Source organism: Asterias amurensis, chromosome 4 (genome assembly GCF_032118995.1).
Source record: "Asterias amurensis chromosome 4, ASM3211899v1".
Lineage (NCBI taxonomy): Eukaryota > Metazoa > Echinodermata > Asteroidea > Forcipulatida > Asteriidae > Asterias > Asterias amurensis.
The window spans coordinates 11,246,538-11,257,781 of NC_092651.1; the positions used below are offsets into that span (position 1 = coordinate 11,246,538).

Below are 11,244 nucleotides of genomic sequence, written 5' to 3' on the forward strand. Positions count from 1 at the left end.
CTAAACTAGCTAGCGGGACCACTTAGAATGAATATCTACTGGTCCTCGTTTGTTTTTACTGGCATTTGGCCAGGGAATAACTGTTTTATTGAGAACGCCGGTTAAAGTATGGGAAGAAATTGTGTACGGGGGTTGGGGGGGGCCCTCTTCCTTACATCAGGCATGGTTTAGCAAGCACCCTCAGTGGTCTCGTGGTTGAGGCAACTGCTTTAGAGTGATAGGGTCATGGGTTCAAATCCTAAGTAGGCTGTGGATTTTTTCCAAAAGATTTCAGGGTAGCACCGAGTGAAAGGGTAATGTAAACTATATTAATAGGCTTTGTTTTTTGTGGTGTCTGGAGATGACTTTTTTTTTAGGGAAACTACTTTTGTTTTATTGAACAAGAATTAAACCTCTCTTTTGACAAAAATTCAGTTTATTTTCCATTCAGAACACACAGGGTTGCTTATATGTCTAGCCTGTCTTATATTTATAGGATTTGAGGCATTGCATGGTGAGGTATTAATATGTTGGTTTGTGGTAACACCATGTGTTAATCTGTACTTGCCAGGAAGAGTTTGTTCTTAGCGAACTGTCTTTCTTTATTATACTACCGTACAGTATATTTATCGGGTGATCGGAAGTCTTCTCAGCTCTGAAACGACTGCTTTTTAGCCTCTACTCGTCTTATGTTGTTATATTCCTGTTCAATTGAGTGTCTTATAACTGGCAGTATTGTTTCTTATTTCTCCCTGGTACATTCATGTGGGAATCTGTATTTTGAAGATGTGTTCTGTCTGAGAAGAGCCACGTGTTTTGTACTCAATAATTTGTTCAAAACTACATGTGGGGTGTCGTGGCAGAGCGGATAAGAGCACCAAACTCAAGCTCTGGTGTTTCTGTGCAGCAGAGTGTTGGTCCGAGTCCCAGTCTTGACACTTGTGTCCTTGAGCAAGACACTTTTAAGTCTGTAGTTGCTTCTTTCCACCCAGGGGTAAATGGGTATCTGTGAGGGCAGATATGGTTTTTGTGATTGATTTAGCTGAGCAAATTTGTTGCACTGACTGTACAGTATACTCCCCAGGGAGCTGAGAAGTGTTAAGGAAGGAATTTAATGGCTCAGTGACCAGGCGTGATGTGTAAGCCTAAAACCAAAATTATTATTCTTTATCGCAGATCCAAATGGGCAATTCCAAGCAAACATGGACATTACACCAAAAATCAAAAAATTTTCACAACTTTCTTTCCACTTGGAAGTTATAGCTAACATATGAAACCAATTTATTTTTAGTTGTTGAATGAACCAAATTTTGCCAACTAAGAACTCGGCTTATGGCTTGACTAAATTGACTGGAAAACTGCAGTTCGATTGACCGTAATGCAACTGACAATGGTTTTTTCCATGGATACCTAATAGTTCAAGTTGCTGACCATTTATAAGTATCCTGCTGGATACTCATGTATACAAAACTAAGAGTTGTGTGTTACATGTAGTAAAACTTGCGAAAGTTTTATAGTTTGAGGAAACTTTTGAATTGTGAGTAGTTATATTTTTCCATGTTCTTTATGTGTAATGCGACTGACCGCTTTTTTTACACCCAGAGCACGAAGCCCACAACATTTTTAATATCATCACTTCAAAGCCTCGTGTATTAAGTAGAAATCTATAAACTTAGGGGAAAGAATAACTAACTTAGATTTACTAGCACCAAGATCAAGAAATGACACAGAAAAGTGTAATGCGACTGACCATGAAATTGCCCAAATTTAACATCTATTTAAAAAAAAAATTGAATGCACGTCTTACCATTACAAAAAAGCCTGTGTTAAATATTGATTTTTTCCCCAATTAATTTTGGTGTGTTTGGGTAGGGTATACACACTCAAACCGGGGACCTATTGGTATAGGTCCGTAGGTTGAAAGTGTGTGCAAAAAAAACAATGGAAACTGTTGCCAAAAAGTTACACTACAAACAAAAGGGGGACACTGGAGATCCTCAATTGCAGGTGTTTACACTATGTGTATGAAATTAACTGTCCAAAAAGTCCAAGGGTTAAGATAATCAGGCTGTTTTTGCATGTCCCACACAGTGATGTGATTATTTAGATAATATTATTCAGATAATATGTGCAAAAAAAACAATGGAAACTGTTGCCAAAAAGTTACACTACAAACAAAAGGGGGACACTGGAGATCCTCAATTGCAGGTGTTTACACTGTGTATGAAATTAACTGTCCAAAAAGTCCAAGGGTTAAGATAATCAGGCTGTTTTTGCATGTCCCACACAGTGATGTGATTATTTAGATAATATTATTCAGATAATATGTGCAAAAAAAACAATGGAAACTGTTGCCAAAAAGTTACACTACAAACAAAAGGGGGACACTGGAGATCCTCAATTGCAGGTGTTTACACTGTGTATGAAATTAACTGTCCAAAAAGTCCAAGGGTTAAGATAATCAGGCTGTTTTTGCATGTCCCACACAGTGATGTGATTATTTAGATAATATTATTCAGATAATATGTGCAAAAAAACACAATGGAAACTGTTGCCAAAAAGTTACACTACAAACAAAAGGGGGACACTGGAGATCCTCAATTGCAGGTGTTTACACTGTGTATGAAATTAACTGTCCAAAAAGTCCAAGGGTTAAGATAATCAGGCTGTTTTTGCATGTCCCACACAGTGATGTGACTATTTAGATAATATTGTAGTTATAATAATACAATACAGTTATACGAGGGCATCATGCAGGAGCCTCTATGCGCAATACAAAACAGAGAATGATGAAAACAAATATGTTAAAAGTAATTTGTTACAGTTTGAACTCTTAAGATCCGACTTCATGGTTGGGATAGAATGGCGACAGATTCATTGTAGATAGTTATGTCGGACTATTATTTTTATTTCCTTGGGACGGCTAATGATTTTACTTGATAGAATAGTTGCGGTTTCAATTGGTTGTACTTATTTGTTTAGTTTTTAAGGAAATTGCTAAGAAATACAAGCATGGAGTAAATTCTGTATGCATCAATATATGCTAGTCAGAAAAAAATTCATGAAATGAAAAAAACAAAGATCAAATGACCACAAACTTTTCATAGTAGAAAAAAAAAAGTTGGAAAAAAAAAGCAATTAATTTTTTCATATGATCAATTTATCACTCAAATAAATGGTGCATGACAGGTTTATATTGCTGCAAAATCAATTATGCAAACATACAGAGACAATCTTTATGAGGTGATTTGGCAGTCTTGCTGATTTATTACAATGTATCCATATTTTGTTAAATGTTTATTTGAAATGCTTGATTTAATAATAGTCAGAACATATTATATTGTTTTAAGAATTTATAAAAATGGAATGTTTTGTATGTTTTGCTGACACACAATTTTAATACTGCTAAAAAATTTACAATTTTTTGGTCGGAGTATGTAATGAAATTATTTTTAATTATTTTTTGGATGGAGTATGTAATGAAATTATTTTTAATAAGTACGGAATGTTTAGCTATTTGTGCGCATGGTTTTTATTAGTAGGTCTAAGATAGTACAAGTGTGATAAATATTACAGCTATGCTGCCACTGGTGAGCTTACCCTCTATGAATCAAGATAAGGTACAGCACAGGCAATGTTTGTTGAACTACTATTCCTACCACTTTAAATGAATTTTAATCAATTGTATTCATATAGATCCTTAACGTTTATTCATATCTAAAACAAGAGTCATTTTAAAGGCACTGGACACTTTTGGTAATAACTCAAAATAATTGTTAGCCTAAAAACTTACTTGGTAACAAACAATGGAGCGCTGAGTGAGAACCGGTTAACTCTGTAGTAATGTAGTTTTTGAGAAAGGAGTAATTTCTCACTACAATATTTGAATTGAATAAGAGGTCTCTAATGCAAGGCATCTGAAAGCACACAACTTGTGCGACAAGGGTGCTTTTTCTTCCATTATTCTCTTGCAACTTGCCGACCAATTGAGACTAGATTTTCACTGCTTTGTTATTTTATGCATATATTGAGATACACCAAGTGAGAAGACTGGTCTTTGACAATTACCAATCAGTGCCTTTGACCAAGACAAACTCTTCCCATAAATTAATGGTTCATTAAAACCCTTCAATGAAGTGAGTACAGCCCCGTTCATAAGTACATATTCTCTTAAATACTCTATTACCTACTAAAACTGAATTTAAAAATTTAATTGTTCATTGATTCAACTAGTGTATTATAGGAAGAGTTGTATTAAAATATCTTATCAAGATTGATGTGTTATAACCGTCCTAAAGACCCAGTCCCACTGCAGCGATAACGAGACAATAACGATAACGACGCAAAGAGAACGCACTCTATTGGTTGGATGAGCGTGTGCGTATTCTGCGTGGAGCAATTCAAGCAACACAATGGGTTCCCTTTGCGTCGTTTTCGTTATTGCTGCAGTGTGACTCAGCTTTTAGGCTAGGCAGGGCTCGCAATTACACTAGGCTGGAACACAGACCCGAGGCCAGTGGATTTTGATTCAAGCCAGTGGTCTTGTATTTTTCAATTGAGTAATAATATTCTATCTCATTGTGTAAGAGCTTTGTGGAAATAATTGTTTGACTATGAGTCTGATAGATATCTTTTAAAGGCAGTGGACACTATTGGTAGTTACTCAAAATAATTATTAGCATAAAACCTTTCTTGGTGACGAGTAATGGGGAGAGGTTGATGGTATAAAACATTGTGAGCAACGGCTCCCTCTGAAGTGCCGTAGTTTTCGTGAAAAGAAGTAATTTTCCATGAATTTGATTTCGAGACCTCAGATTTAAAACTTGAGGTCTCGAAATCAACCATCTAAACGTACACAACTTCGTGTGACAAGGGTGTTTTTTTCTTTCATTATTATCTCGCAAGTTCGATGACGGATTGAGCTAAAATTTTCACAGGTTTGTTATTTTATGCATATGATGAGATACACCAACTGTGAAGGCTTGTCATTGACAATTACCAATAGTGTCCACTGCCTTTAAATCTCTTGAGTATCAAAGTACACCTATACTACATGTATAGATTTCCTTGGTGGTTGTTCAGCTCATTTTGATTCTGGTCTTGTTAAAAAAAAAACTGGTCCAGTAAAACCATTTTGAGCTACAAGCTTTTTAGTCTGGTGGATATTTTCCCCAAACCCATTGACATCGGGGCCCAATTTCATAAAGCCTGTTGTTAGCACAAAGAACTGCTAAGCAACGGACAATTTTTCTAAGCAGAAACAGGTTTTCAGCCAACAATCTATCAAGTTTACATTGTTGCAACTGGTGCGCCAATCACCTTTTGCTTATACATGTACTCAAAACAATTTGTCAAGCAGTATTTCTTGCTCAACAGCTTTCTCAAATAGGACCCAAGTCTGTTTTTAAAGCCGGCGAACTGTAAACATATCAGCTTGATGTCCAAACAAGTAGTCCATATCCTTATGTTCCAGCATTTCCCACTGTCCTTGCTCAACCAGATCCTTTATTGCAGCTCGGATTTGATTTTTAATCTCTTTCTGCCGTTCGGGCTCATTCTCAAATGATATTTTGCTGGCACTAAAAACCATAATTCCACCTGTTGTGAAAGACAGAAAACATACAATCAGCATTCTCATATATTTTGTAGAAACATGTGATCTCATAAGTTTACATGAACTATACAGCTTGCATTTTTTTTTATTGTTAATTTTTTGGAGACCGAAAGTTTTTGGATGGAAAAACGCATTTAGCGAATCCACAATCCCCACAACCAAAACCCTGTAATGCTATTTTGTGGCTTTGCCGTATGCTTAATTATTTCCAATAGAGAAACACCACTACCAGTTTATGTGCATATAATATCTTTCAATCAACGATGTTATTTATTTCCATTGATGACAGTTTGTCAAATATGGAAGTTGAACTTGTAACAGCGTTTCATATGAAGTAGACAGCACTGCAAAATTCATTTCTCTGTGTCAAAAGCTTGGCATGGTGTGAATGATAATATTCAACTATAAGGTTGCGGGTACATTGGTTTATAGGATTTGAGGCATTGCATGGGCAGGTATCAATGTATATTTGGTTTGCGGTAACACCATGTGTGTATCTACTTGCCAGGTAGAGTTTGTTCTTAGAGAACTGTCTTGCTTTACTCTACTGCCGCGGAGTAGATAATCGGAGGTTCGGGAGACTTCTCAGTTCTGAAAAGAACTGTCCTGCTTCTATTACCAGGGCGGATGGTATAGAAAATAGACTGGACTACTACTTTAGCTTATAGGATCGTAAATAACTGTATTGCCACGGGTACAATGGTGTACTATTCTTTTGAGGGAGTTTTAGCTCTGAAAAGAGCAGGTTTTGGTAAATAAGTTTATTTTTGGTAATGCTTTGTTGGGAAGTCAGACATGGTTGTAGTTGAATAGTCAATCACACAATGGCGAGGTCAGACTGCATGGTTGATAGCCTTGGTTGGAGGGCACCTTTATAGTAGTGCACTGTTAATACCTTGTGCACGTCTATACAGGGCGAGTCAAAATGAAGCTGACCGAGATGTATGATTTAAAAATTAAGAAAATCAACTGACACTCAAAACCCCGGTGAAGCACATATTTAACCAGCATTCTTTCCTGCTTAACTGATAAAGAAATGATAAGTGATCATTTCTAAGAGAAGTTAAGCCTGTTTTACTGAAGGCACTCGTGTTTGTAGCTGTCCATGGAATGTTAATGCTTGACTGAATCAAAATTTTAGTACACAGCTAAAATGCTTACATTTTGTTTTGTCAAGTATTCCGTGGACAGCTCGCAAAATGAGTGTCTTTATTGAAATAAGCATAACTCCTCTTAGGAATTATCAATTTCATTCATTCTTTTTTATAATAAGCAGGAGAGAGTACTTGCTAAACATGTGCTTACATGAACTTTTAAATGTCTTTTGGTTGTTTTGAAAAACATCACAAATCCTGGTCACAACTTCTTTTTTGGGTGTTTACAGTCCATTTTACCCAAACCCAACAATTTATAGAAATGCAAGAATTAGAAATGAATGGCATTTACATGAGGGCTACACATGAACATCTTACACCGGATGAACACAGCCTAAATGATGATGATGAATACTTTATAGCACAGTGTCCAGCATACCTTAAAATAGCTTAATGTGACATCGCTGTTGGCTTTATCCAGCAGCCAAGCCCAATAGCGTAAAGCTGCTTAAGCGTAACACGGTGCTGAGCAAAAATGAGCAAAATACCAGTCACAGATTCTACATTTACATTCTATTTTGGCCAGTCACCTAACTCTGGTAAGCATAATTTACTTGTGCTTATATAAGCAGCTTGATGAAATTGAGCAGTGAAGAGCCCTTAGTATGGCTATTATTTAATACATGTTGCAGAGCTTAGTGTATTTTTTAGCACTGTACCTTTTTTGACAATTCGATTCCATTCCACAAATGCATCTTCGGCAATATGCCCAACGCCTATGGCTCCTATGCAAGTTAAAGCATCGTAACAACCTAAATGAAGGCAAGGTACCATACATGATTAAATCATCAACATGTGTAACCTTAAAGGCACTTGGTTATTGTCAAAGACCAGTACTCTCACTTGGTGAATCCCAGCATTATGCAAAATCAGAAATCTGTGAAAATTGGAACAGAAAAATGAAAGAAAAAGTACCCTTATTGCACAAGTTTGTGTGCGTTCCAACGCCTAAAAAAGGCTTCAGGCTTGAACAAAAAGGTTTCATACCATCTTCAACTCCTTTGATTTTGTTTTTGCCGAGGCTGTCACAGAAGAGCTTTCTGTAGACTCCCTTGGAGGCGCTAATGTCCAAGGACTTCTGAGACAAATCTACAGCGTCAATATTCTTGAATCCCCGCTTTGCCAACTAGGTAACAAAATAATAAAAATAATATTACTGTATACTCGGTACTTTCCTGACTTCTGTGAAAAAAAATCACAGGCATATTACTCGGGTGGAATTTGAACCCAATGACTTTAGTGGTCCTAGAGCAGTGTCATACCAATTAAGACAACTGAGATTTCCTGATAGCTAGAGGCAATTTGAAACTGCAATGATTTAACAATTTAAAGAATAAGAGTATTGAAGAGCTTTTAGATTAATATCAATGTTAGTTTTTAGTTTACAGATCAGTCAATCTAATGATGTTATCCCTGTTTTTAGTTAGTAGTATGCAATTGAACTTCAAGATGATTATTCACACAATAAATAAAATGTTGTAAATACCTCCACTCCGACCTGCCCAGTACCTGCTGCACAGTCGATAATGAGAGCGTTCTTGTCCTCCACTCGTTTACTCAACTCCTCTGCACCACCCACTGGGGCAACGTACTTTGAGTTTTCCAAATCCTTGAAGAGCAAGTAAAAAGAAAGATGGTTCAGAAGATGGGGTGGAAATCTAAAAATGGGTCATTCATAACCAGTTTTTTTATCGGTGTGTTTTTCTGAGCATCTTCTAGCAAGGAAACCTTTATCTCTAATTCTGGAATGGTTAAGTCATCAGAGTTGGGGGTTCGAATCCCGGTCGCGGCACTTGTGTCCTTTCAAGAGCAAGATACTTTACTGTATTTGCTTTCTCTTCACCCAGGGGTATAATTGGGTACCTGCGAGGGTAGTGGTTGATATTAGTGTATGAAAAAGCCTGCAGTGAAGCGCTAGGGATTTCCCAGGTTGGTCCTGGGGAGCTGGGAAAGATTAAAGGAATGTTATTGGCCTGATCAGGGTACTATAAACTTTATAAAGCACATTGAGTTGTGCACATTGTGAAATGCACTATAAGAACTAGTTATTATTATTTATTTGTAAATCTCAAAACTCCTTCAATACTTGATTAGCATAATATCTTTCAGGGCTTAATATCTAGGATACACTACTCCTGGAACTACGGGGTTTCGTTCTGCTATCATCTCCCGTAACAGGACACGATAGCGGAACGAAGCGACATAGTTCTAGGAGTCAGCCTACACTAGACCGCAGGCCAGAGAGGCCGGTGATTTTAGCCCCAGGCCAGTAACCACACAACAGGCCGACAGTCTGTTTTCTCCCTCTATTTAGTGGTTGCACTCTTGGTATCCAAAGCTGACTTACCTCGTCGTAATGTTCAGCCCATTTGTCATAGAATTGTCCAACGGCTTCCTTGAAGTTAGTCTTGGCAGACATTTGATAAATCACCTTAACATTTTCTGCTGTATCTCTAATTGGAGTGGGCTCGGCCATTCTGGCAGTTGAGTTCTACGCCTTTAACTTTCACAGTATCCAGATATCTAACTAAAAAGACATGATATAGGGTCATTCCGTTTCAAGTAAACCAATATTCTGAAATTGGGGACGAGTGAACTGACTTTATAGGGCTGGGTTTAATAGTGAAGTAAACATTCTGTCTTTGAAAGGGGTGTAATAATTCGCCCCTTTTGACTGAGCTGAGGGAAATTCATGACCTTACTCAATCAACAACGAATATATGGGTCATTCCATTACAACCAGTGCCAACTCAGTAGTTCAGTTCAGTTCAGTTTAGCCCACTTGTTGAACTGTAAATGGCTCTCTTTTAACATCAGTCTGTCAACTGTGTGATGAGACTCGACCGTTGTCAACTGTCAACACGGAGGGCTAAAGTTGAGTTCAGTTCAACTCACGTGAGTACGCTTTTGCTCATGAAATTCAGCCAGTACAATTGCTATGGAAGAAGAAGAAGAAGAACCAACTCAGCTTTCCTGAAGTTAATCTATTTATGGGACCAGCCCCCGATTTCACGAAGCGCTGCGACGCGTCGCAAGTGCAGGTTGCGACCGGTTACACATCGTAAGTTGCGAACTCGTCGCAGCCGCGACGTGTCTTACTAGGTCTGCGACGCATCGCAAACCCTACGATGCGTCGCTACTTGCGATGAGTTTCGTGAAATCGGGGGCGGGGAACTCAGGCCGTGTCCGAAACGGCGACTTCGGCTACAGCTACGGCTAGATCGCGCGCGTCTGCTATTCTTCAACACTGGTAGACGCGCTGATCTAGACGTAGCTGTAGCCGAAGTCGTCGTTTCGGACACGGCCTCAGTTTGCATTGATTGGATGGTAGTTAAGTTGTGAGAGTGTGTACGTGTACGACGTGCGCCCGGCCGGACCCCTGCCCCGCCCCCACCAAAACTCCAGGGCGCCCTCTAATAGTCGCGTATTCAGGAAAAACTAGTATCCATGCAGTAAAAGGCGGTGACGTTTCGGTCTCCCCTTTTTTCAAATTTTAACGAATTTTTTGTTTTTCTGGCTTTATCATTAGTTTTTTTCACAATTCTGAAAAACATATCACTGACCAAACTTAAAGGAGGAACTAGATTTTGTGGCTGCATGATTATTATGTAATTACATTATCCGCCAGTGCTGACCGAGCATAACCCAAAGTGAGCCCACGGAAGTTTCCATTGATCGCCACTATGATGATTAAAACCAGCGCTTTTTTGATTGTTTTATTGTTTTTTGGACGGAGTGATCGCATGCCCCCTTGGCTAATTTGAATGTGAATAACCCAGTTGTCAAAGTATTACAATAGTTTTTCTCCTCAATGCTCTAAGTAAGCACGTGTTTGAGTGGAAATTTCCGTTTACACAGCACGGTCGAGTTGACTCATCGCTATGCTACGGTTGGGAGTGCTTGTGTGCTGGCTGCAGTTTTTAGTCGAGAGTGTTTTGCCGTATTACCCTTTGCAACTTGTGATGTGCTTTGCTGTGCTTTGTGAGTACTGTTTTTTATCCAATATTTCACCATGCTTCCTTAGGACTCCCAGAACTATAAAAAATAATGTCTACAATACAAAGTAAATTCGTTCTGCTACATTTCAATAGCTATCGACCGTCTCATCGCACCTCTAAAACATATTGCCCTGCGTGGTTATGCACTGACCTGGATAGCCCTTTTTTGAAACTGGATCTCGCAAAATTAAGTTCGGAAAGTTATCCATAAGTTCTTTTTATATTGACCTCAGCGTGGGTCCAGAGAATACACCCAGTGAAAAAAAGAAAGAAAACAAAATTGCATAATAAATTCTCGCCGTTATTCAGAATCCTCGCCTTGGAAAAAAACAATGGCCGCCGACCTCAACATGGCCTCACAGCCTCTGCAAAATAAAGGATAAAAGTATCTAGATAAAGTTTACAAAATATGTTAAGTATATTAATTATAAAAAGTTTACAAAATATATAAAGTTTACAAAATAAAGTATAATAGTATATATCGCGTTTACAAAATAAA

The 11,244-nt window shown here is 38.1% G+C and overlaps 1 protein-coding gene across 3 annotated transcripts; it reads right to left on the reverse strand.

Moving 5' to 3' along the window:
* Positions 1 to 123: 123 nt before the first annotated feature.
* LOC139935720 (methyltransferase-like protein 27) lies at positions 124 to 9,912 on the reverse strand. 3 transcript variants are annotated; one of them, XM_071930267.1, is made up of 6 exons: positions 9,450 to 9,912; positions 9,095 to 9,274; positions 8,234 to 8,356; positions 7,735 to 7,873; positions 7,407 to 7,499; positions 124 to 5,577 (listed from the first exon to the last, which is right to left on the reverse strand). In XM_071930267.1, the coding sequence occupies exons 2-6, from the start codon at positions 9,221 to 9,223 to the stop codon at positions 5,384 to 5,386; spliced, it is 678 nt and encodes a 225-aa protein (XP_071786368.1). In that variant the 5' UTR covers positions 9,224 to 9,274; positions 9,450 to 9,912; the 3' UTR covers positions 124 to 5,383. The 3 variants fall into 3 exon arrangements, with proteins under 3 accessions (XP_071786368.1, XP_071786369.1, XP_071786367.1); XM_071930268.1 differs by having other exon boundaries at positions 125 to 5,577; positions 9,643 to 9,911; XM_071930266.1 differs by having other exon boundaries at positions 125 to 5,577; positions 9,095 to 9,911.
* Between the last annotated feature and the right edge of the window lie 1,332 nt (positions 9,913 to 11,244).

What these genes read in the sequence shown, in the direction of transcription:
- LOC139935720 (XM_071930267.1), bottom strand. Translation starts at nt 9,223, where the DNA reads ATGGCCGAGCCCACTCCAATTAGAGATACAGCAGAAAATGTTAAGGTG. An exon ending in GGGCTGAACATTACGACGAG is followed by an intron (nt 8,357 to 9,094) that starts GTAAGTCAGCTT and finishes TTGCTCTTCAAG; the next exon opens with GATTTGGAAAACTCAAAGTA. An exon ending in CTGGGCAGGTCGGAGTGGAG is followed by an intron (nt 7,874 to 8,233) that starts GTATTTACAACA and finishes TTTGTTACCTAG; the next exon opens with TTGGCAAAGCGGGGATTCAA.